Source organism: Bufo bufo, chromosome 9 (genome assembly GCF_905171765.1).
Source record: "Bufo bufo chromosome 9, aBufBuf1.1, whole genome shotgun sequence".
Lineage (NCBI taxonomy): Eukaryota > Metazoa > Chordata > Amphibia > Anura > Bufonidae > Bufo > Bufo bufo.
In genome coordinates, this window is record NC_053397.1 from 194399730 (window position 1) to 194427149 (window position 27420).

At 44.9% G+C, this 27420-nt stretch overlaps 1 protein-coding gene across 3 annotated transcripts in view; it reads left to right on the forward strand.

Annotated features, from left to right (window-relative positions):
- COP1 (COP1 E3 ubiquitin ligase) overlaps positions 1 to 27420 on the forward strand; it is a 203162-nt gene that overhangs the window by 52442 nt on the left and 123300 nt on the right. For 2 of the 3 annotated variants that reach the window (XM_040407023.1, XM_040407025.1), the window contains 5 exons: positions 4014 to 4073; positions 10915 to 10991; positions 17905 to 17962; positions 18470 to 18584; positions 22467 to 22602. In XM_040407023.1, the coding sequence (XP_040262957.1) occupies positions 4014 to 4073; positions 10915 to 10991; positions 17905 to 17962; positions 18470 to 18584; positions 22467 to 22602 (446 nt within the window). The remainder of the gene's footprint in view (positions 1 to 4013; positions 4074 to 10914; positions 10992 to 17904; positions 17963 to 18469; positions 18585 to 22466; positions 22603 to 27420) is intronic. The other variant, XM_040407024.1, reaches the window with a different exon arrangement.

A 27420-nucleotide genomic window follows, 5' to 3' on the forward strand; every position in this document is an offset into this window, starting at 1 on the left:
TTCTTAATGTAACATTTTGATTTATAAAAATCAAATCAGTCCCCCGTGCCATCCCTCGTGCCATAATCGGTCTCCCCTGCCATCAGTCCCCTGCGCCATGCCCATGAGCCTCCCTCATGCCACAAATCCCCAGCACCATGAGACCTCCTCCCCCAGTGCCATGAATCCCCATTCCCTAGCAGTGCACCATGAGCCCCACCCCTCCTCCATGCAATCAGTGATGAGCCCCCCATGCCATGAATCACCAGCAGTGCACCTTGATCCCCACAGCCTCCCCCATGCCATCAATGATGCGCTACCTCCATGCCATGAGTCCATCAGCAGTGCACCATGAGCCCCTTCATGACCATACTTGGGACCCCAATTTGGCTGTCAGTACTCAGTCTCACTTACTCTAGGGCTGGGCCATATTGCCTAAAATCTATATCGCGATATAATTTGAAGCATGTGCGATATAACGAAAAATCTATATCGCAATATATTATTTTCTTCTGTATGTATACAAATTACTAAACGCCATCAGCCCTATGCAATTGCCACCATCATCATGTCCCCCAGCCAGCGGCATCAGCCCCATGCCATTGCCACCATCATCATGTCCCCCAGCCAGTGCCATCAGCCCCATGCCATTGCCACCATCATCATGTCCCCCAGCCAGTGCCATCAGCCCCATGCCATTGCCACCATCATCATGTCCCCCAGCCAGCGCCATCAGCCCCATGCCATTGCCACCATCATCATGTCCCCCAGCCAGTGCCATCAGCCCCATGCCATTGCCACCATCATCATGTCCCCCAGCCAGCGCCATCAGCCCCATGCCATAGCCAGCCACCCACCCCCCGGTAGATTCGGGCCCCTGCTACCTACCCTTCCTGCACGGCTGGCTGATGGAGTCCGCAGAAGACGGGCCGCGTCTTCTTCCTGGCATGCACTGGGAGGGACCTGGTGTCACACAAAGCATCAGCCAGCGCGCTGACTATGTGTGAACGCAGTGTCGGGAGGTCACTACCGCTCCGTGGTCATCTATCGCGATATGGCGATATAACTAAAATCTATATCGTCGGCCGAATTGGTGACGATATTATCGTATATAGTTTATATTGCCCACCCCTAATACTTACCCTTCCTGATAGCGGGGCACCGTCGACACTCCGCACTTGCATGATGCCCCTGATGTGACGTCACACATCATTAGGTCATAGTGCGCGCTTACGTGCACTACGTCCTGGTGATGTGTGTACTTAAAAAGGACCGTGGTCACATGGTACAAACGAATCCTCTGAAAAAAAATTGCATCAAGGATTTTTTTTCTGTCGATGTACTTGATTTAATCAAGTAATTGTTTCGATTTAATCGGGTAATTGTTTCAACCCTGATGAGATATCTGTCTACATCTTATTGCATAAATAACTGGAAAATTAATATCTGGAGCCTTTCCACAGACACCTTCGTTCAAATTAACCCCTAGTTTGCAGTCCATCTCAGAGTCTGATCTTACCATCTCAGGCACACACATTTCTGCGGTCACTCACAACCCTTTGGCCATTTAAAGGGCATCTGTCAGCAGTTTTGTACCTATGACACCTGCTGACCTGTTACATGTGCGCTTGGCAGCTTAAGACATCTGTGTTTGTCCCATGTTCATATGTGTCCGCATTGCTGAGGAAAATTAAGTTCCACAGGAACGGTGATAAAAGTATGCTCGCTCGGGGTCTGACTGCTGCCCCCCCAATGATCACAAGAATGGGGGTTCCCTAGCCCCCTGCGTAGGTGTAATGAAATAGTGACAGTACGCATGTGTGACCACCACTCCGCTCACTTCTATAGGTCTGCTGGACATATCTGAGCAGTGAATAGAGCGGGAATGGCATGGCGGGGGTAGTTAGTCTTGTGTTCTTGGGGGAAACTTTTGACCTATCCTATGTGTAGTTGATGAATGTTGTTCAAATACGTTTAAAGGGGCTATTCGGTTTCAAGTGGAAGCTGGACGATTCAGGAGATCGACCTGGTAGATAGAATAAATGATTACTTGCCTTACAGATCCAACACCACTGCTTCGGTTCTCAAGGCTGCAACGGTGACACCATATCGAAAACACATGACTGCTTCAGCCTGCGATTGGCTGCAGAGATCACATGTTGTCGATGTGATGTCACTAGTGTTGAGCGAACTTGTGTTTTAAGTTCGGCATCCAAAGTTCGGGTCATTGAAGAATCCCGTTATGGATTCCACTACCACAGACCATAAGTTATAGTCCGTGGTAGCGGAATTCATAACTGGATTCTTTGATAACCCTAACTTTGGACGCCGAACTTAAAACACAAGTTCGCTCAACCTTAGACGTCACCGTTGCAGCCGGAAATAACGAGTTCTGACGCGAGAATGGATCGGAAGTGCGGGATCTGTCAGGTAAGTAATCATCTGTTCTTTATTACATACCAATTCCCTACGTTCTCCTGTTTCCACTTGAAGCCGGACAACCCCTTTAGTAGATCATATTTGGTGAATAGTTTAATAGGTTAAAGCTGCAAAAACAGCAAATAAGGAACCGCCTCTATCGGACATTTATGGCTTATCCTCGGGGTACGGCTTAAGTTTCTAAATTTAAAGGGGTTGTCCGAGTTATGAAAAAAAAAAATATAGCACTGAAAATCTAATGGGGAGCAATATATAACTGAGCTAAGCAAGTTTTATGCAAAAAAAAATAAAATATATATTTCCTTATTTCCCTGGTTCTTTTCTGTCCCTTTTTGTTTACATGCAATAAAAACAATCTCTGCCCCTCCCCCTGCACTGCTAAGGGATTGAATACAAGAGCTGCCCTGAGTGACGTGTCTGCCTGCTGGGAGAATCAGCAGCATGTTGTATGTGTAGAACTACAAGTCCCAGCTGTATAATGACACTGCTAATACACACAGGATCTTCCCCCTACCTTCTTGTGCAATGCTCTCTCTAGTCTGTCTGCTCCTGTGCCCAGAAATTTCACTGCTGCAGCTAGCCAGTCTGTGCAGCTGAAGGGGTTAAGAATTCTAGGATAGAGCAGACAGCCGGCAGTGAAGAGGGCGTGGCCAGCACAGTGACGTCTCGTTTACAGGCTTGTAAACAAACTTTATCAGAGCAGGGAGAGAAGCTGACATCACAGGTCATGTGACCCTCAGTGAAATCTGAGAAACCAGGCACCGGAGATAAAGTGAGTTAATTGGAAAGCCGTTCAACATAGAACAAAAAAATAACTCTGACAACCCCTTTAAGGTTTTCTTCATATCAATGATGTGGCTTAGATTTCTGATGTCGCATGATTCCTCTGACTGGTGGTATCTGATGGATGACATTGCCCTTTAATGGGTTCAGTGGGTTCCACAGAGGTGTCTGTCGGCTGCAGCATATGACGATGATGATCCCAGCCTCGGCCATGTTTGATTGAGATAGGAATAGCCCTTTAAATCCCTTTTAGAATTATAAAAGATGCACTTTATTGATGTAAGATGTCACGTGGATAATGTAGTTGTTCTCCTAGGTGTCCCTTCTTGATTCTGATTTCTCGAGCAGTGTTTTTACGTATAGATTAAAATCGCTATCCAACCCCATTGTACACATATTACGGTCTGCTAGGAACCGGATATTGATGCCGGTGATCATTTGAATTCACACAAGGTCTTTACGGCACATGAGATCAGATAAATCAGAAAGGGATGTGTTACCTTCAGGATCGCGCCGCAGCTCAGCCTCAAGCCTTGGCCCTGTAACATCGAGCAACCGTGTCTTGCATAGAAATAAAAAATATATATAAAAAGTATATTTTTTAGATTTTTAGTGTACTCTAAGCAATCTTTTTTAACCATAGGTACTTCTACCAATATCTATGTGGTGTCACCAGTCCTGTTCTCCTCCCGTGGCTGTCTTGTGTCCTAGAGATTTCTTTCATTTTATGTACCCTGTAAATTTGTAGATGATGAGACACGAAGCTGTAAAGTGTTTGTTTCTTGTCTCCTTCTCTCATCTTGACCTCCCAGCAATTGGAGCAGATCCAGAAGGAGCTGAGTGTGGTGGAGGAAGACATAAAGCGTGTAGAGGTGAGAGACTTGATTAAAGCTGTCTGCCGCTGGATGCTCTTGGCAATCTCTCCTCTAACATCTGGCTCCAAAGCTGAGGTGACTTTACATGGGGATAGATCCCGGAGCATTGGCACTTTTTCCTTTACTTATTCTTAAAGCTGAAATGCAGAATATTGAGATATATTGAGAATATTGAGACAGCTAGCACTTCAGGAAGCAGTGTTTTCTGACCATTACTATCTCCTAGTACAGTATAAATCAAAGTTTTTACCCTCCCCACCATCTGCACACCAGTTACATAGGGGGCTGGGGCCTCCATCAGTATGTTGAATCACAGCTCGAGCAGCTTTTTCTGAAATCTGAATATTTTCAACCCAGCATTGTGCCTGGGATTGTAACACTGACCCCAGATATCTGGACTGGGGCCGTTTTACATCGGTGGCGGTCCATTACTAGTGAAATGTCGATACATCATCAATTCTTGTAGTGAGAATACCCTTTATTAAAGGTTTTTGAAAATCATTTATTGTCCTCCTCTCGGTTACAAATGCAAATGACAATTTTGCTATGATATGTGATTTAAAGAGGACCTTTCACTAGAATAAAACATCTAAACTAACCATACTGACATGGAGAGCGGCGCCCAGGGATCTCCCTGCACTTACTGTTATACCTGGGCGCCGCTCCGTTCTCCCGGTATAGCCTCCGGTATCTTCATATGTTCGGCTCAACTGGGTGGAGCCTGCCGGCGTCTCCTTCTCCCAGGCTGTAGCGCTGGCCAATCGCAGCGCTCAGCTCATGGCCTGAGGGTTTTTTTTCTCTCAGACTATGAGCTGAGCGCTGCGATTGGCCAGCACTACAGCCTGGGAGAAGGAGACTCTGGCAGGCTCCACCCAGTTGAGCCGAACATATGAAGATACCGGAGCCTATACCGGGAGAACGGAGCGGCGCCCAGGTATAACAGTAAGTGCAGGGAGATCCCTGGGCGCCGCTCTCCATGTCTGTATACTTAGTTTACATTTTTTATTCTAGTGAAAGGTCCTCTTTTCATATTTTCATAATTTTATTATTTTTTTATTTTTATTTTTTTAGCATATGTTACTGCTGCAGCAGCATTATGCATAAAGCAATCTTTGGTTTCTTCACTTACCACTGTTTTCCTTGAGTTTTCCCCTTAGTTACGGCTGTTTTGAATCCTACATTATGAGGATCTTCATAAGATGGCTCCTCTGCCAGTTCTCTGAGGCCAAAACTGCATTCCCTCAGGTCACATACAAACTTGCTGAAGCCAGCAGCTTCCTGCCAGCCAATCAGATTGGATTACTGAGAGAGACGCCTCCTCACTCTGAAGCCTAATGCAGGCATGCAGTGTGAAGGACCGTCCCTCTGTCTTCCTAGCCGGAGACAGATGAGCCTTAGCAACGGTCTTTTAAGGGAGCAGTGGAAAGAGACAGGGGACATTAATGAAATCTGTTATTACAAGGTAATTACAGATCTTTTGGCAATCATTGACATAATAACTCAGGTATACATGCATAGCTCTAATAAACTAGCAAATAAAATAAAAAATAGTTATCCTTAAAAAAAATAATAGAAGATATATATATATAGATATAGATATAGATAGATATATATATATATATATATATATATATATATATAGATATATAGATATAGATATATAGATATATATAGATATATATAGATATATAGATATATATATATATATATATATATATATATATATATATATATATATATAGCACCATTCACACACGGTACCAACATTGGTTTTCTTAGCTAATACTCCAGCACTTCCAGGCTGTAACAAAGTCCAGTACCTTTGGGGGATTGTGGCCCAGAAGTCCGCCTGACTCTGGCTTAGCGACCGTCGATTCCTAGACCTCGCGGAGTCCCCCAAAGCTCAGGCTAACACCTAGCCCCGTGGCCCCTCAGCCAGCCCAGCTGAGACCACCCTTCCGGAGCCTCCAGCAGGCCTCTGTTGCACCAAGATTCTCTCTCTCCTTGACTGACAGTCTGGGCTGGGCTCTTATCCCAGACTGATTTGTGTCACCTGGTGCTGCCTCAGACCTGATGACTGACTGGGAAGACACAGAAACTCCTGCCATAAATCTCACCTAGCAGCTATGAGGCCTATCACTGCCTCACATATCCCCCCCCCCCTTTCCTTTGTTCAAGCCCATGGTCTCTCTTTTCTTTTTTCTGTTCCTCTCCACATTTAGCATTCGGTTTCTGGAACTTCTCTCAGAAGATGTTTTTATACGACCGGCAGGCTCTCGTTTTAGATTTTCTGGCTTGTGCACACGCTCCTCATGTCCTTTCTTGGATTGCTGCAGCTCTTGAATGAACTGTTCCCAGTCATGGTCATGTCCCGACCCTTTCTCCTTTTGCCTTGAGGGGCTCCTTCAGCAGAGAAGGCTTATTCCCACTCGCTTCTTTTACATGCCTCCGGTTCACTTCTTCCAGCAGTTTCAGAGACCTTGGCTTCTTTAGTGGGTTTTTCCGCTTCGGTAGCCGCTCCTTTGCTCCTCCAACACCTCGGCCTTAACTTCTTCAGCCTTGGTTTTCTTGAACCCGGCATCATAAACTTGCCCTCTTAAATCCTTTTCTTTTTTCTCATCGAGTTAGGAGGTTCCGGGGACAACAGGGACTTCACCAGACTTGTAGACTTCTGGCATTTTCAACAGAGGCTCACTTAGGACACGGTTCTCCTTTCGGGAAGAATTCAGGAGAGCCAACCCACAGTAGTAGACAGGATCCGCATAGTGGTCGTCCAACTCCTTGTATTCCTTCCCCAGCTGGCTACTTGGACGGCTTTGCAGGCAGAGGGGACGTCTTTCGGGACCAGGTCCTGGCTACCCACTGCCATGAGTCTCTTGGCCTCTGCATCTACATCAGCCCTATTCATGAGTTCAGCAGAAAGATCTTCCGTCTTCTCTGCCTCAGTAGGCACTACAGCGCCACCATCTCCAGATCACTTCTTAACAGGCTCTGGCTTAGACTTCTCCAACTCATAGTCGTTCTTCCCGACGTCATCCTTTGAGCTCATAAGATCCTCCATCTCTGCTCTGAGTTGCTTGTTCAGTCTCTCAAACTCATCTCAACCCTCTTGCGTTTCTTCAAGGGCTCTAGCCAAGGAGAGTGTCTATTTCGGGGGTCATTCTCACAATTGGCTTCACCACAGCCGGATTGCAGGTCCAAACATCAGATTTATTTTCACAGCAACAACAAAACAGTACAAAATCAAAGCCTGCCCGTCTGGGCTCTACCTAAACATAACATAACCCTACCTCACTTATACCACCGTTCACACACGGTACCAACATTGGCTTTCTTAGCTAATACTCCAGCACTTCCAGGCTGTAACAAAGTCCAGTACCTTTGGGGGATTGTGGCCCAGAAGTCCGCCTGACTCTGGCCTAGCGACAGTCGATTCCCAGACCTCGCGGAGTCCCCCAAAGCTCAGGCTAACACCTAGCCCCGTGGCCCCTCAGCCAGCCCGGTTGATGCAAATATGGCACCATCACATGACCTACATTAGCCAATAGAGGCCTGCAGGTCTTTCTCCTCATATCCCAACTGCCATACACACGGTCACATGTCTCTTATCAGCCAGTAGAAGCTCGCAGGCCCTTAGTCTCCACATACACACAGTTTTACACCAGGTTTCCATAACACAGCAATATTTCTTCAGTGCTGTAGGTCAGCTTTAAAGGGGCAGGGCGATGTGGATGACACTGTTAAGGGAGTGGATTGCTGTTTAGGTCACAGTTAAGGGGACAGTCCGCTATGGAGGTCAGTGTTAAGGGGCAGATTGCTGTAGAGGCCACTGTTAAGGAGATGGAGCACTGTGGAGGTCTGTATTAAGGGGGACGGGGACGATCCGCTATGGAGGTCAGTGTTAAGGGGGCGGGTTGTTGTGGTGGTCACATTTTAAGGGAATGGAGTTCTGGAAGTCACTGTTAAGGGGGCAGGTTATTGTGGAAATCACTGTTAAAGGGGTTGTCCGGGTTCAGAGCTGAACCCAGACATACCTCCATTTTCACCCAGGCAGCCCCCCTGACTTGAGCATTAGAGCAATTCATGCTCCGATGCTCTCCTTTGCCCTGCGCTAAATCGCGCAGGGCAAAGGCATTTTTAGGAGTTCCGGTGACGTACCGGGGCTCTCCATGGGGCTGCCAGTAAAACGGATAGGGCAGCGCTAAAGTCCGCCCATCAGAGCAGGTGATGTCACCGAACACACTGCCGGGCGGAAGTTTCCGCCCGGCAGTGTGTTATGATAAACAAAAGAGCCCGTGCCCTGCGCGATCTAGCGCAGTGCAAGGGAGCACATCAAAGCAAGAGACGCTCCGATGCTAGCCTCAGGGGGGCTGCCTGGGTGAAAATAAGGGTATGTCCGGGTTCAGCTCTGAACCCGGACAACCCCTTTAAGGAGATGGGGTACTGTAGAGGTCACTAATAAAGGGGTGGCCGCTGTGGAGGTCATTGTTAAAGTGGCGGGGTACTGTAGATGTCACTGTTATAGTGGATAGTGTCTATCTTTTAACGACACACACAATTATTAAATGAAATCTACCCGTGCGAAGTCGGGCCCTTCTGCTACTGTGTATATGTGTGTGTGTGTGTGTGTGTGTGTGTGTGTGTGTGTGTACAGACCAAAAGTTTGGACACACCTTCTCATTCAAAGAGTTTTCTTTATTTTCATGACTATGAAGGCATCAAAACTATGAATTAACACGTGTGGAATTATATACATAACAAACAAGTGTGAAACAACTGAAAATATGTCATATTCTAGGTTCTTCAAAGTAGCCACCTTTTGCTTTGATTACTGCTTTGCACACTCTTGGCATTCTCTTGATGAGCTTCAAGAGGTAGTCCCCTGAAATGGTTTTCACTTCACAGGTGTGCCCTGTCAGGTTTAATAAGTGGGATTTCTTGCCTTATAAATGGGGTTGGGACCATTAGTTGCATTGAGGAGAAGTCAGGTGGATACACAGCTGATAGTCCTACTGAATAGACTGTTTGAATTTGTATTATGGCAAGAAAAAAGCAGCTAAGTAAAGAACAATGAGTGGCCATCATTACTTTAAGAAATAAAGGTCAGTCAGTCAGCCGAAAAATTGGGAAAACTTTGAAAGTGAGGGCTATTTGACCATGAAGGAGAGTGATGGGGTGCTGCGCCAGATGACCTGGCCTCCACAGTCACCGGACCTGAACCCAATCGAGATGGTTTGGGGTGAGCTGGACCGCAGAGTGAAGGCAAAAGGGCCAACAAGTGCTAAGCATCTCTGGGAACTCCTTCAAGACTGTTGGAAGACCATTTCAGTGGACTACCTCTTGAAGCTCATCAAGAGAATGCCAAGAGTGTGCAAAGCAGTAATCAAAGCAAAAGGTGGCTACTTTGAAGAACCTAGAATATGACATATTTTCAGTTGTTTCACACTTGTCTGTTATGTATATAATTCCACATGTGTTAATTCATAGTTTTGATGCCTTCATAATCATGAAAATAAAGAAAACTCTTTGAATGAGAAGGTGTGTCCAAACTTTTGGTCTGTACTTTGTGTGTGTGTGTATATATATATATATATATATATATCACACTCACACACACACACACACACACACACACACACACACACACACACACACACACACACTGATATGTGTAGATAGGTAGTTAGAGATGAATGTATGAGAGAGATAGTAAGAACTGTAATATGGCAGCACTTTTTTCTTCAGCACGTTTGTTATTCTCTTTCTCTGTAAAGATATAGGAGCTGGACGTCTTGGGATCTGTGCTGCCGTCTGGGTGACAGCAGTCTAGATTGCTCACAGCTTTCTATCTCCAAAGCGTCAGCATTGAGTTTGTGCGTTTCGATTCTGAACGCAGAAGCCTTGGAGACAGAGTGTAATTGCGATCAGATATAACAGTGCAGCACGGACCTTCGAATGAGAGTAGCAGTACGTTCACACATGGCATAAAGGCTGTAGATTTGCCGCCAAGGAGTTGTTTGAGGCAGGTACGAAGCATTTTGCAGAATAAAAATACATTTGATTTAAAAAAAAAAAAAGAAAAGTTATCCACAATCTTTAAAAAAAAAAAAAAATCTGCAGCAGAAATTTACCTGGAGTGTGGATTTTAAATCCGTTGCACAGATGGGTTATGCTGTGGATATCCACCGGGGATGTCACCTTTTGCAATGCAGAGGGCGACATCTCAAAACGTGGCTGCGGAAATGCTGTAACATTTCGTCCTGTGTGGCTGTATCCTTAGGGCTTATGCACACAACCGTATGTATTTTGCGGTCCCCAAAACACGGATCCGCAAAAAATACAGATGTCCGTGTGGATTCTGTATTTTGCGCAATGGAACAGTTGCCCCCTAATAAAACAGTCCTACCCTTGTCAGTAATGCAGACAATAATAGGACATGTTCTATTTTTTTGAGGAATGGACATACGGAAACGTAATGCACACAGAGTACCTTTTTTTTTTTTTTTTTTTGCTGACCCATTGAAATAAATGGTTCTGCATACGGTCTGAAAAAAATGCCAGAACGGACACGGAAAGAAAATAAGTTTGTGTGCATGAGTCCTTAGGTAAACCATAAATTGAAGAAACTAACTGTACAAAAGTGCCGCCTGATTTTATTAATTTTTTTTTTTTTTTTTCTTGAGCGTGTCTTGTGACAATCGGGTATATAGGAGAAAGTCAGAGAAAAAAAATAATAATTTTAAAACCTTGCAATAGGATAGAAATCTTGTGTCATGGTTTATATTGGCCTGTTTTTATTTTTGCTGTAAACTGAAATGTATTTGCCTTTTTGTTTCAGGAGATGAGCGGCTTGTATTCCCCCCGCAGTGAAGACAGCACTGTGCCACAGTTTGAAGCCCCTTCCCCATCACACAGGTAATATGCTCTTCTCTGGATCTGACAGAGTAAAATAAGTTATCATCACATGTTTGTTAGGGTTCATTCACACAGGATAAATTGAGTGGAAAAAATGAATGCACGCAAGTTAAATGCAGATTTCCTATGGATTTACTGCACCCTACACGTGGCAAGGAGTGAAATACGCTGGCACAGGAGACTTTCACTTTGGGTCCATTCACACGTCAGTATTTTTACCTTTCCAGATAAACGTTCCTTTTTTTGCGGATCAGTTATTCAGTACAACCTTCCGTTTTTTTTTTTAACTAAAGTGCTTCCGAATCCGTTCCGTTATTCCGTTTTTTTCCCCATCCATTTTCCTGTCAACAGATCCGCAAAATCGGATGACATTCGGATGGTTTTTGTGCATGTCATCCGCATTTATGCGGATCCATTGACTTGAATGGACAACGGACCCGAAAAAGGACAGAAAGTAGGACAAGCTTAATTTTTTTTTCAGGATCCGCATACTCGAAAATAGGAAAACGGAACAGATTCCGTGATTCGGACAGCACTTTGATTGGTGTCCGCATTTTTGCAGAGGCAATTGAAATTAATGGATCCGAAAAACCTTCCGATTTAATCTGAACAGAAACGGAGTGTTATAACGGACGTGTGAATGGACCCTTTCTCTGTGGCGGTTCTCAGTTGTCAGCAGGCACAAGCTGTTGGATGTCAGTCATCAGCAACTTGTTTTTCAGTTCACTGAAAATTATGATAAATTGGACAAATCAATTTGCCATGTTTGAAAAATTGTAGTGAATAATGGGCAACTTGACTTGCCCATTGTGCCCCAAGTGCTTGCCAAATCTGCACATAGATGCTCCAATTTACTGATCTCTAACCTGGAGTAGCTGGTAGTCTGCTGTCAGATTTTTTAATCTACAGTGGACTGTGTAGATTAGGGATTAAATGCCCCTTTACAAGGGCTGAGGTCATGCGATTATCAGGCACTAACCATACGTTCCCAATAATTTCCTGATCGTGAGTGGAGGAGATTGCTTCTCTCCCCATAGAAGTGAATGGGAGCTCACTGCACATGACCGGCCACCGCTCCCATTCGCTTCTATGGGCCCGACGGAGCCAGCTCTCAGCTATTTCTGCCGGTCCCATATAAATGAATGGAGGACGTCTGCACAGTGTGCCCTCCACCACTTTCGGGGCTCCATTCTCGATATAGGTGCAGGTCCCAGCGGTGGGACCCGCACCTAGCAGACAATAGGTGTATATCCTAGCGATATGCTCCCATTGTCTGAGATGAGACAACCCCTTTTAACGGTCACTGAGTTTTAGTGAAACTTTTGATTTGATTGATGGGGGTCTGAGCTCTGAGACCCCCACTGATCTGTAGAAAGAAGGAGAGAGAAGTGCACACACAACGCATTCTCTCTCCTCACTATAGGAGTCGGCTCAATAGAAAGTCATTGGGCCTGTCTTAATTCCGTCCTCTGCAGAGAGGGAGCGCGATATCTATAACATATCAGAAGTTTTACTAAAACTCAGTGACCCTTTAAGGCCCAGATACACATTAGTATATGTTACCTAAACCCGCCATTTTCGGTGTGACCAGCTAACTATCTAATGTGTATTGTGTGCTCCTGACATAACCAATGTGGGGGGGAAAAGGATAGGTCGAGTCCAGTTTTCTTGTGTGATCTGTTTGCTGTACCAGATGTCTAGCAGCGGTTTCTCTCCTCTCCCCATTGAAAATGCATACATGCTCGGTTGACCAAGGGTTTGTGTGTATAGGGGAGTCAGGAGAGAGAGCTGCTATTAGGGGTGCATCCACATGACCTTATCGGTTTTTGCAGATTGTGGTGTGGATCCGCAAAACACGCATACTGGCCATGTGCGCTCCGCATAACGGACAAGAATATGACATATTCTGTCTTTTTTGCGGGACTGTAGAACAGACGTGCTGAGCCGGACAGCACACTGTCTGTTATCCGCATCTTTTGCGGCTCCATTGAATTGAATGGTTCCACATCTGATCCGAAAAGTTGCGGAACAGATGCAGAGGGAAAGATACGGTCGTATGAATGGGCCCTAAAGGTATATGGTGCTTTCATTGTCAAGTTTCCCTTAAGTTGACAGGCGATTGCTCGGAGTCTCAGCAACATGGGGACCTTTATAATCTTCAGAAATGAGGATTGCTCATAGTGGGTCGGGTGACCCTTTAAAGAGAGCCTGTCGGCAGCATGGAATCCCGAGAGACTGTCACAGACGGCCGTGTTTTACTCTAAATGCCGTGCAATTCTGAGAAAACATAGTTCAGAAATAGGGAGAAGAAACATGGGCACCTCTTCCTGCAAGCTTTTCCCTGTTCAGCTCTGCTTGTTTGACAGCTCTCTGTCTCGGGGCATAAAGTTGCCTGTATCCAGCATGAAGCTCTTAGGCTACTTTCACACCAGCGTTTTTACTGGATCTGGCAGGGCTCAGCAAAAACGCTTCCATTACTGATAATACAGCCATCTGCATCTGTTATGAACGGTTCCTTTTGTATCATCTTTAACATAGCCAAGATGGATCCGTCATGAACTCCATTGAAAGTCAATAAGGGGACGGGTCCGTTTTCTATTGTGGCAGAGAAAACTGATCCGTCCCCATTGACTTGCATTGAGGGTAATGCCGGAACCGTCTTTCCAGGACGGAAAGCAAAATACAACATGTTGCGGTTTGCTCTCTGGTCTGGGAACTCAACGAAATGCAATGCATTTTGGTGCACTCCGTTCTGTTCAGTTCAGTTTTGTCCCCATTGACAACGAATAAGGGGGCCAAACTGAAGCGGTTTTTTTCAGTATTGAGCCCCTATGACGGATCTCAATACCGGAATACTTAAACGCTAGTGTGAAAGTACCCTTAAAAGATTTCCTTTTTAAAGGCTATGAACACCTTTGTAGGCAGATTATTTTTTTTTTTATATTGCATTGTACTCATTTTGATCAAAACATTATTTTTTTCAATTGGTTGTTATTAAAGATGTTGAGCCTCTTTCTCTGTACAGCCTTGAGATTCTCTAGTAGCATGGTCTGTATTTGACTGTGTTCCATCAGGCAGCTCAGCTGATGGCTCCTGATCTCTGACCTTATAAACACCCATTATAGCTCAGTTCTTATCTTAAGAATGTGGCTTAAATAAGTGTTTTTTGAGAAATTGGTAATTTAGAGATGAGGTTTATTAGATGAATGTGAAATTTGAAAGTAAGATTCTCACAGCAAGGCAGAAGTTAACTCTTTATTGCAAAGCTGCTGACTATTTTTAATAAAGACCAATTGAAAAAAATTATTTTTAAGCCCAAAATGAATAAAATGCAATCCTAAAAATTTGCCTCTGAAGGTTTACGTAGCCTTTAAAGGGGTTGTCTCATCTCGCCGTTCCTAAGGTGAGATGAGACACAGTCCCGACCACCTCCTGGCAGGGAAACTGCAGAGCGTGCCGCTGCTCCCTGTTTAAGTCGCTCCCATCGCGGAGCATGAGAGCTACGGACACTGAGAAACAGCATAGCTTGCTGTGCTACGCTTTTTCTGTAGCTCTCATCACCGCCGTTCCGCCTCACATGATACACAGGAAGCAGCTGTTTCCCGGTCTTAGCCTCCGATTTGTTTGTTACAACTCCTAAATCAATGCGGGAACGTGCATTTTGAGGGTAGAACCAGTTGTCCCTTTCCGGTCCTCCCCGTGTGTACAGAACAGCGAGCCTCTGCCAGATGAATTAAAATGTCTCAAGCATGTAATCGGTCAGCTCAAATGTGTTTTGTCTATATGTTACCGGACTTACAGGCAGAATTGCTTCTCCAATATGTCCGTGTCCCGTGCTGATGGAGAACCCCTCTCGAGTAGGAGCGTGTGATTTACACGCCCAAGATGCAGCCTTATAAATGGCACTTGCTGCCCATTTCTGTAGGAAAAAAAAAAGTAGACATTGTGCAATTAGATTTTTCTCTGCTGTGGCCATCTTTCCGAGCAGCCAGAAGAGGAGGCTTTCGACTTAATCCGTCCTGAGATCTTTCATCATTTATCTGCTCCCCAGCTCGTATCTATTCTTTGCACTTGTAGCAGCCATCCATCTCTCACTTTATATTTAATTTGGTCCAAGGACCAGTCAGCATCTTGCCGTGAGTTATGTTTGGGTTAAGGGACACTAAATCTCGGATCGGCCGTTCTTGCGTAGTTTATCGCCCTCTTTTGTTCCCTGTTAGCAGGCTGGGGAGAAGATGACTGTAATGATTCTTATTATTGTCCGTCTCCGTGATCACTACCATGATCACTGGTATTATCCGCCCTTAGGTAGACTCTGGATCCAGACATTTACAGTCTTCGGAACTCCTTCCACATGTGCTGAAAGGTTTCTACCCAAAAATCAGAGCATGCTGTGGGTTCTCCAATCTGTGATGTGCTCATTTTGGTGCAGAAATGCAGCAACTTTCACCTCAGCGAACTCTAGGGGTTGTCCAATGCCTCCCCATACGCCCGGCCCCTCACAGAAATTGTACTGACCTGGCTTCCCGGCACCCGCGTCGTTTTTGATGCCAGCACGGCCGCCGCTGCATCTCCCTGTCGCGCGGGGAAAACCATCCCATGGGGCCGAGCCTCTCTAGTGTCACCCGCAATGCTAGGGAGGCTTGTTCCCTTCACGGCCTGCTATTGGCTGACGCCGGATGTTTTCATCCATGTGACGGGGGGTTGCAGCGGTGGGCGTCAGGAGCGACGCAGCTGCCAGGGAGCCAGCTAAGTACAATCCGTTTGAGGGGCCCGGGTGTATGGGGAAGCATTTTAGGTGTTGGAATCTTTTAATGGGGTTATCCAACAATCTACCCGTGTAAAGTTGCAGCAGATCACCCGATGAACAAGCGAACCACTTGTTCATCAGGTAAAACAATTTAGGTGCCTGCACTACCGACTATCCTTTCTGGGCAGCAGGTCGTACTGTCTAAGGCTACTTTCACACTCCTGTTTTGTGCGGATCCGTCATGGATGGATCCGTTGAGATAATGCAACCGTTCTAAACGGATCAGTTTGTATTATATTTAACATAGCCAAGACGGATCCGTCTTGAACACCATTGAAATGCAATCGAGGACGGATCAGTTTTCTATTGTGTCAGTGAAAACGGATCCGTCCCCATTGGCTTACATTGTGTGTCAGGACGGATTGGCTCAGTTTCATCAGACGGACACCAAAGAGGAATGCATTCTGAGCGGATCCATTTGTATTATCTTTAACATAGCCAAGACGGATCCGTCTTGAACACCATTAAAGTCAATGGAGAACGGATCCATTTTTTATTGTGCCAGATTGTGTCATAGAAAACTTACATTGTGTGTCAGGTCGGATCCGTTTGGCTCAGTTTCGTCAGACGGACACCAAAACGCTGCAAGCAGCGTTTTGCTGTCGGCCTCCAAAGCGGAATGGAGACTGATCGGAGGCAAACTGATGCATTCTGAGCGGATCCTTATCCATTCAGAATGCATTAGGGCAAAACTGATCCGTTTCGGACCGCTTGTGAGAGCCCTGAACGGATCTCACAAACGGAAAGCCAAAACGCCAGTGTGAAAGTGATGCCCAGAAACAATGCAGCTGTATGAGAACGAGTGATCGCAATAGCAATCCCTCGTCCTTATACTGTGGAGGTGATCTCTTCATTTAAATGCAGCTCTCATCTCCACTGGAGCAGTTCCTTCCAGACAATCTGCTGCTCCTCGGCACGTGCAAATGCGCCTTTAGACACAATGGACAGGAGGGGGAGGTATGCTGTGTGATCTCTGCAGAGGTCAGGAGGGAGTAGATAAGCTGTGATATAACCTATTGTGAATGGCGGATCCTGTTTTTATTTTTACACAGAGGTGGTATCTGCCATTGTAATACTGCCTGTAATGATGAGCAGATAACTGCAGTAAAGTGATCTGTAAGATTTTATGGTTTTTGTTTAAATATAGGTATGGACATGAAGAATTTAAAAATGAAATCTTCAAAAATTCTTTAAAAATAAGTTTAACATAAAAATGTGATTTGAACAATAAGTCAGTTTCTGATGACACCTGCCTTTTAATGCACAGAGTTTACTGCAGGAGTCGCCCCACAGAAACTGCTGCCGATTCATCACAGATTTGCTACCGAATACGTGGCAGATTCCTTACCACTAACTGTGTACCTGGCCTTTAAGAGAATCTGTCACCAGTGTTGGGCCCCTTAGCAGACGAGCGTGTCCAGATGCGTTGCAAATGCATTCAGTGAAAAATGCGCGATTTCGCAGGCAAAGTCATTAAGTTTTGTCTGCGATCGCGTTCGTCGTTCAGTTTTTATCACGTGGGTGCAATGCGTTTTGCACCCGCGTGATAAAAAATGGATTGTATACAAACAACATCTCTTAGCAACCATCCGTGAAAAACGCATCGCTTCCGCTCTTGCTTGCGGATGCGTTGCGATTTTCAGGCAGCTCCATTCACTTCTATGGGGCCAGCGTTGCGTGAAAATCGTAGAATATAGAACATGCTGCGTTTTTCGCGCAACGCACAAGTGATGCGTGAAAACCAACGCACATGTACACAGCCCCATTGAAATGGATGGGTCCGGGTTCCGTGCAGGCGAAATGCGTTCGCATCACGCATTGCACCCGCGCGGAATACTCGCTCGTGTGAAAGGGGCCTTATGGTGTCATAAGTAAGGGCAGCATAAACCGGTGACAGATCTCCAATTGACCCAGCTCTTTGACTATAATCTGGTATTGAAGAACGCCACACGGGTCAGTGTGTACTAATTTTCAACCTCTGGTTGTAAAGTGGTGTCTTCACTCAATGACAGCAAGCAGAGAAATTGAGAGGAATCAAAATATTAAAAAGTTGGCAAGGTGATTCAGCTTTATTGACATTACTCTTTTTTTTTTTTCTTACAGTAGCATAATCGACTCCACAGAATACAGTCAACCCCCTGGATTCAGTGGAACTTCCCAAGTAAGTAAGCAATGCTATTGATCAATATCTAATTGGCGGAGGTCCGACACCCGGGACCCCCACTGTCCAGCTGTTTGAAGATGCGTCGTCTCCCTTGCAGCGGCTGCATAGTGAATGGGGCGAGTACTTGTCATTACACTGCATTTTCGAGACGACGGACAGTGTAATGAAGAGGAAGCAGCGCTGGCATGTAGCACCTCCTCCTCTTCAAATGGCTCATCAGTGGGGGTCCTGGGGGTCGGACGCTCACCTATCTGATGATGATGAACCATCATGACTATAGGTCATCAATATATTTGGCAGGACAACCTCTTTAACATTTTTTTATTTGATTTTTTATTTTTTTCTTATAATTTATAGTTGGGCTGTTTGGGACAGACCAAGATAAGGGGAGCTTTCATCATCAATGTGATATTGTCATTTACTAGCCTGTAATCCTTATTGGACACCTCTGATGCTTCATTGATTGTGTACTGCTTTCCTAATGGTTTCTTATCATACGCGCAGACAAAAAAGCAGCCGTGGTATAACAGTACGCTGGCATCGCGTCGGAAACGCCTCACAGCACATTTTGAGGACTTGGAGCAGTGCTACTTTTCTACCAGAATGGCTCGTGCGTCAGGTAGGTGCATTCCGACATCCTTATTATGTGAAGACTCTGGGGGGATATACTGGTTCTCGTTGACGCGACCCAGTGATTGTATGAAGACTTCTTTTCAGGCTATGCTCTATGGTAAAGAGTATGCAAATCTGCTCACGTCGGCCAGACCAGTGACCCATCTAATAGACGGCAGTGGTTTTAGGGTTCCCTCGTCAGTACTGGTTGACTGGTTGAATTTTCCATGTCAGTAACTATAAGTAAAAAAAAAACATAAATTCTTTCAGTTTTCACACTGGCTGCTAAGCCGTGTAATAGGCGCCACTTGGTTTGTACAGATCCCTTTACTGCAGTTATCTGCTCATCTGTCATTCTAATCCTGCCTTTAATGATATCATCTCTGTGTATAGATAAGCCAGGATCCACCATTCACAATAGGTGACTATCTATTCTTTCTTTGTACAATGAGCTCTGCACAGGTCACAGAGCGTGGAAAACTCTCCCATAGAAGTCCCCTCCTGACCGTTGTGTCTATGGCCCATGGGGCTGCCGTAAAGCAATTTTCTTAATGCTTTCTAAACGATGTCAAGAGCAGATCAGACAAAAAGGAAAGGAAATGTCGCTATCTGGTTTTAACTGGTAGATACATTTTTTGGTGACACATTTCCTTTAAGAAACCCATCACTTAGGTAATCATTACATATGGATTGACTGTGGACATTCCTTCTATATTTAGGTTTTCCCTTGTGTAGCCAGCAGGGGTCACTCTTTCTATAGTTTTCGTTAAATAATCAGCTGAACAGTGACATCTGCTGGTGAAAGACAGATCCGGCACTAAAACCATTGTAAGGCTAGTTTCACACTAGCGTCGTTGGATTCCGGCTGGATCCGGAAATTCTTATGCAAATGGATATCATTGGTTTCCGGATCCGTCTGACAAATGCATTGAAATACCGGATCCGTCTCTCTAGTGTCATCTGGAAAAACGGATCCGGTATTTATTTATTTATTTATTTTCAAATTTTTAAAGGTCTGCTCGTGCGCAGACGGGTAAACCGGATTCCTCAATGCGGCAATTTCCTGAACACTTGGTACCGGATCCGGCATTAGTAAATTTCAATGGAAATTAATGCCGGATCTGGCAATCCCGCAAGTGTTCCGGAATTTTGGCCGAAGAAAATACCGCAGCATTCTGCGGTATTTTCTCTGGCCAAATACCGTAAAAGGGACGGAACGATAGACCTCCTGATGCATACTGAACAGATTGCTTTCCATTCAGAATGCGTTAGGACAAAACTGATGCTTTTTTTTTCCGGTATTGAGCCCCTGTGACTGAACTAAATACCGGAAAAGTGTGAAAGTAGAAAGTCAATGGGTGCCGGATCCCTTTTCTTTTGTGTCTGAGAAAACTGATCCGGCAGCATTGACTTGCGTTGTGTTTCATGCCGAAACGCTTGCAGCGCCTTCGTGTGCGTCATGGGAACGCAATGAAACAGAACGGAATGCATTCTGGAGCACTCTGTTCCGTTCAGTTCAGTCCCCATTGACAATGAATGGTGACAAAACTGAAGCGTTTTCCTCCGGTATTGAGATCCTGTGACGGATCTCGATAGCTGAAAGGAAAATCGCAAATGTGAAAGTAGCCTAACACCAGAAGAAAAAACAAGATGGGGCAACGTGCCGCACCTTCTGACGGAGCTCACTGGCATGGGTTCATTAACTGTTTACGAAGGAGCAAACTGTAAGCAAGAGATTATGGCCGCCACGTTCCCCAAACTTCCCGCCACGTTCCACATACAGAAAGTGTCCTCTAACAATCCCCATCCCCTGGATGAACTTGATGAAAATATCAAAAACACTATCCGCAGTATCAGTTATCTAATCCGACGTGCCCAAAGATGCAGAGACGTAAACGGGGATCACTTTCAGCATATTTTATGACTTGTGGGTAAAAAAAAACACGCTCGTTCATCTTGTCATACGATCACTGGAGGCGGGCTACTTTTGTTGGGGGCCACCCTGTATATCAGGCACAGCGCCATAAATTGTTTAGTGGCTGTGCATGGTATTGCAGGTCAGTCCCCTTCACTGAGCTGCAGAAAGGTCATTTCAATGATGGACGTGAAGTCATTTGCCAAGGAAGAGGCCACAGCAGTCGCCTGAGCCCCATCCAACAAGTGATGGTAGGGGTGCCAGAGTCGAGCCTTCACCTATTGGATATTAAAGGGGGTTTTCCGAGACTTTTGTATGTGATCGGTGGAGGCCCTACACCCGGGATCCCTGCCGATCAGCTGTTTGAGAAGGCAGCGGCACTCACAGCCTTCTCTCTGCTTCTCCTGGACCAGTGACGACACGTTCATTGTTCGCAAGGCCTAGATGCAGCTCAGCCCCATACAGGTGAATGGGGCTGACCTGCGATACCAAGCACAGCCGCTATACAATGTACGCCACTCTGCTTGGTGAGCTGAGAGAAGGCGACGGCGCTCACTGGAGTATAGGTCATCAGTATTTGAGTTCTGGACATGCCCTTTAAAGCGAACCTTTCATTACATTTGACAGTCATGGGAACGTTGTACTTTCTGTGATGAACCTTCGCTTAACCAAGGACGTTTGCAGAGCGGTGTCTGCTGGGTGAAGCCACAATATTGTAGAGCACCCCTCTCTTATGGCTTGATTGACATGCCTCTGTTCTGTGCACATTATACTCCCAGCGACTGCGCAGTATAAGTGACCTGTACTATCCATTGTCAGGCCCAGAAGAAATGGCGCGTACACAGTACAAAGATGAACGGTGGGTCGTACAGATCACTTCCGCTGTGCAGAGAACATGCATGAGATTTGAGTCAGACTTGACATGACGTAGCATGGACTCTCCTTCCAGGAAAGCCTGGAAGGTCGTGTGTAGACTGAAGGACTTCCGTAAATCCGTTACACATTTAAACTTTTTTTATTTATTTTTTCTAAGGTAGGTTTCATAATTTTACTTTATGCGCAGATGACCTGCTTTAATATCACGCTCAGGTGATAATCCATGGGAATTAAATCGGGTGACTGGTCACGAAAGAGGGGGACAAACTAAGGACAAATCCCATTATACGTTAGAAACTGACGAGTGCAGAGCTCTAGATGGGGACCGCCCCGGGACGCCATCAATTGCTGAATTTTTTCCTGCCTCGCAACTCATGTCCAGGTGTTGGATAAGGTACCCCTTGTTTTCTTGTCATCAGTGGGGGTCAGTCCCTTAGTAAGTCTTGGTGGTATGCCACCACTTGCTAAGATAGGGAATACATTTAAAGGACTTGAATGCAGGTGAAAGTACAGATCGTGTTGACCATGGGCACTACGTTCTTGGGGCTGAGCCTCAATACAGACTGAGCCTGTAGATAGCAGATGATCGCACGTCATCCTTCGCCATGTGAGGTACCTTCAGCGACCATTTAAAGCGAAGCTGGTGTATAGCATCTGGTCAAGAATTGGTGCTGCATTGGGGTAAAAAAATAAAAATAAAATAGGCGACTGCACTTTACCATGTGCTGCTAAGGGTCTCCGAACTCAGACGACCAGTGATCAGACGTTGATGACATAGCGTTGTCTGTGGAATACTTCTTTCAAGGGATTCTACAGAACTGGAACAACATGGCTGGTGTCTTCCAGAAACAGTCCCACACCTCTCGCACATGGCCGGTGTTGTTACCGAGCCCTATCAACGTCACTTGAGCTGCAATACCAGAAGCAACACATGCTCAGGGTGGCGCTGTTTCTGAAGGAAAGCCAGGTTTTATTAACCCTGCACAGCCCCCTAAAGTGCCTCATGAACCATTACCCTGCTTGTAAATGGTTTATAAAGTGTGTACGCTTTGTGTTGTGCTTTGATCTCACCTTTTCTCCTTTCTCTCCCTCGGGCAGACGACAGTCGGACAGTGAGTCAGTTGGATGAGTTTCAAGAGTGTTTATCCAAATTTACCCGATATAATTCTGTGCGTCCTCTCGCTACCCTCTCCTACGCCAGCGATCTTTATAATGGCTCCAGCATTGTATCCAGGTAAGTGGCCGTTCACCTCTCTGAAGCTGCACGGCGAGAGCGGACTAAGTTGAGCCCCTGTATTTTTCTGTAAGGTGGTGGGGTTTGTCTCTTCTGGACTCTTCCTTATGGCTGCCAATGGGTTAAATTTCCCTGTTGCTTCAAGCCCATTTGAAATGAAATAAGCCGCAGAATCCCATTTACCCACTTTTTATGCCTTTAAGTGAGAGCAGTGCCGTGATTTGTCACTCGCCCGCAGCCATGCATCAGCAGAATGACAGATTTATCACTGTTTGGATGCCATTGGATTTTATTTACAGATTTATTATTGCACCATCGAAATATTTCTCCTATGATGTATGTGTGCCTTCAGTGTCAGCGCTGACTGTTATTGCAGCTGAAGACACTGGGTGGCGCCCTTGGCACACCTTTTGTCTTGTTTGGCAGCAGACATTAGTCCAGGATTGCACTCAGAGTTCTGTCTGCTGTGCTGTAAGAGGTGTAGGTCTAGTAGATACAGTACAAGAATTACAGTGTGTGAATATGAGGTGTAGATATAGTACATAAGTTACAGTGTGTGGGTATGAGGTGTAGATATAGTACATAAATTAGTTTGTGGGTATATGAGATGTAGGTATAGTACATAAGTTACAGTGTGTGGGTATATGAGATGTAGGTATAGTACATAAGTTACAGTGTGTGGGTATATGAGATGTAGATATAGTACATAAATTAGTTTGTGGGTATATGAGATGTAGATATAGTACATAGGTTACAGTGTGTGGGTATATGAGATGTAGGTATAGTACATAAGTTACAGTGTGTGGGTATATGAGATGTAGATATAGTACATAGGTTACAGTGTGTGGGTATATGAGGTGTAGATATAGTACATAGGTTACAGTGTGTGGGTATATGAGGTGTAGGTATAGTACATAGGTTACAGTGTGTGGGTATATGAGGTGTAGATATAGTACATAGGTTACAGTGTGTGGGTATGAGATGTAGGTATAGTACATAAGTTACAGTGTGTGGGTATATGAGATGTAGATATAGTACATAGGTTACAGTGTGTGGGTATATGAGATGTAGATACAGTACAAGAATTACAGTGTGTGGGTATATGAGATGTAGGTATAGTACATAGGTTACAGTGTGTGGGTATGAGATGTAGGTATAGTACATAGGTTACAGTGTGTGGGTATATGAGATGTAGATACAGTACATAGGTTACAGTGTGTGGGTATATGAGATGTAGATACAGTACAAGAATTACAGTGTGGGTATATGAGATGTAGATACAGTACATAGGTTACAGTGTGTGGGTATATGAGATGTAGGTATAGTACATAGGTTACAGTGTGTGGGTATATGAGGTGTAGATATAGTACATAGGTTACAGTGTGTGGGTATATGAGGTGTAGATATAGTACATAGGTTACAGTTTGGATATAAGAGGTGTAGGTATAGTATATACTGTACAAAAATTTGTGAGTGAATGAGATGTCGGTATAGTACATAAATGACAGTGTGAGGGTATATGAGATGTAAGTATAGTACATAAATGACAGTGTGTGGGTATATAAGAGGCACTTTTAAGGAACAATAGAAATTGGCTGATCTGCAGCTGGAAGCAGGTAAGTGTTCTGCTTGTTGCCAAGTTCATGCATTTTTTTTTTTTTTTTTCTTGAACTAGCTTTAATAAAATGTGGACTTTCTCTTCTATCCTAGAGCACCAAAGCTAGTGACCATAAAGTGTAACCGCCGTTTCATTTTTTTATTCCCTAATGGTATAGTACACCCTGGACTGTCAGCTGCATATTTCTAGCTGCTACCATTGAATAGATATCACCATCTAAAGCATCCCCCCCCTCCCCCCTCCACTTTTTGCTTTTGTGCTTTAAAACTTTAGCATTTTCAGTTTTACCTGCTAATAACTCCCACAGATGCATGCTACTTTCCTATTCAGCAGCTCTCATCTCACAGCGTTGCCTGTGCAGTCCGTCTTCTCAGTATTATAACAAGAGACGGACGAGCTCAGCCCTGACAGCCTGGAGCTGGGCTGAGGCAGAAAGTGGAGGGGGAGGGGGATGCTTTAGATAGTGATATCTTCTCAATGGTAGCAGCAAATATGCAGCTGATAGTCCAGGCTTTCATACAAGGCCAGAATGACAGCTCTATCTACTCCAAGCAACAGAGGAGAAATCACTGTTAGAAATAGAGTTGGGAATAATCGCGGGTAAAATCTGATTTTACTTTCAGCTTCATTCTCAGCATCCCGATTTCTATCATTGATATCTTCCCCTGTACTGAACAGATTTATGTCATTCTGGTATTGTCTGAAAGCTGGTACCAAACCAGAGATATAAGCAGGTACCGCTGGCTATTAAGAGGTTAAAATAAATGCTTACTGATTTAAATGTAAAGGGCTTGTCTCTGGTTAGCTGTATGTGAGGATACACACTGCTCTGGGTACTGTGGGAAGTTATCTGCGTTCTGATTGGTCCTGCTAGTTCATGTGAGGAGAGCAAGGGCTTATGGGAAGTGAGGGAAATACATGATGGCCTCAAGGAAGGGCAAAGATCTTCACAGGAAGAGCAGCAGAGGCCATCTTAGGAAGTTGCTGAAATAGAGGCACAGAGTTGCTAAGGGCTGAATACAGACATCAGAAAGGTAAAATTAGTTAAAAAATGCAGCTTCATGAATATCTTTTCTTCAGCATCACATATGTTAGGAATTTATTTTTTGGTAGTGAAATGGCAGTTACACTTTTAACCCCTTCACCACCTGTGGAAGTTTCAATTAGCATGAAACTTTTCCTCTTACTTTCCTATTTCCATCTTCTAGTCTGAAGAAACAGTATATGTATTTTATTTTTTTAATCTATTTTTATTTTTTATTTTTATTTTTTGCTTTGTATATACCGAATGTAATGGCTTCTGGAGTCAGGGCAGATCTTATTGAGTTCTAATGGACCCATCATTTTTTATATATATATATTTTTTAATGGATTGGCGTAGAATCGAGCAGCATGCAGTACTAGTTGTTTGGCTGTCAAAGACCTGACTAAAGAGAACTCTCGCAAGTGCAGAATATAGTATGTAGGGTGACATTAGGTCCCCAGTAAACAATTGCTGACAACTAAAGAACACGGGTACAGACCTAGTGACTGATGCACAAAGACACCGCAGCAAGCTCAACAAAACAAACCGATTACAACAATGGGTCCTGAAAACGGAGACAGATAAAAAGAAGCATAGTAATTACCATACACAACGACTAACGTCAGGGTGCCCATACACCTTCAGCAGCAGACGGCTGAACAGACGCTTCGCAAACCGTTATCGCTGCTTCGGCCCGGCGTGATTGCGTCGTCGCTGTGAAGAGAGGAGAAGCCGCTGTCGTACAATAGGAAGAATCCAAGATTGCTGACGGAAGAGGAGTCTAGTTGAGGCTCCTGGTGTTTTGGGGTGTCCAGACCTGCGGCATTAGGCACTTGCAATTATTTTAGAAGTTGTGGCAGATCTGCAGGAGATTTTATGACGGAGACCTCTCTCTCCCTCCATCGGTGGATTTGTACTTCGGGGTAAAGGGGCACCGCCATCTTGTGATACATTGGTGGCCTTGTTAGAAGTTTGTGGACCATGGACTTTTACATATTATCTGCCGTCTGTTTGACTTTCTCGTTCAGTCTTGTACCTAGGGGTTGGTCTTGGGAACTGGAGCGGATGACATCACCAGGGAGGTGGTAATTAGGTTCAGAGTAAGGACAACTAATGCTGCTGACTCTCGCAGTGTTGGCATACAACGCAGGCCAACAACGTTTGGTAGAGTAAAATGCGTAGTAGTTTCAGGATGTTGTGCTACAGCGGAAAGTCAAAGTTCCTCAAAATTGCTGCTTTAAATGTGCTGCTGATTATCCAGCGAGCAAGCAAACAAGATTGTTGGGGCCCATTCACACAATGTTTTTTGGCGCAGTTTTTTTAATGCAGAATCCACGCTAGAAAGACTCCCATTCATTTCAATAGGAGTCAGAACTTGCTCTATCTGTAGAAGCAGCATGCTGATTCTCCCATTGAAATGAATGGGAAGCTCCAAAAACTGCGCAGAAAATCAGTGTCTATCCTTTTTTTTTTTTTTTTTTATCGCAGATTTTTTTAGATCATTTTCAAAACCCGTCATATGAACATCACCCTTGGGCTACTTTCACATCTGTTGCATGGATTCCGACAGGCGGTTTCGGCAGATCCGGCACTACCGGATGCAACGGGAGTGCCCTCCCGCCCCAAAAACCTTGAGCTCCGGCGTACAATCTGGCAGATATACTAAGAGTCGGCCAGGCGGCCAATTTTTCAGCATTCTCTGCCTGAACTGGCGGCCATATTGCACTGCCGCAGATGTGAAAGTAGCCTTAGGCTACATGCGCACCACAGTTAAACAGACAACTTTTTTTTTTTTTTTTTTTTTTTTTTTTTTTTAAGGCCTCATGCAATGGGGCCGCAATGCTCCGTTCCGTGGTCCGCAAAAAAAATATAACCTGTCCTATTCTTGTCGGTTTTGCGGACAAGGATAGGCAGTTATATCAATGGCTGTCCGTGCCGTTCCGCAAAAAAAAACCGCATGTAGCCTTAGTTAGGTGAAAACATTTTCCATGTGACACATAAAATCCGTGTTCGTCAGCAGTACATTGTTCTGTGTAAAAAGGGATGAGCTGGCGGCAATCAAGGAAATTATGGGGACGAATGATCGTAATGTATATGTAGCTAACGACTGGGTGATCAGATATTCATGGTTCCTTTCTCTCGGCCCGTGTAAAGGTCCTTTAGTCATGGGCACCTC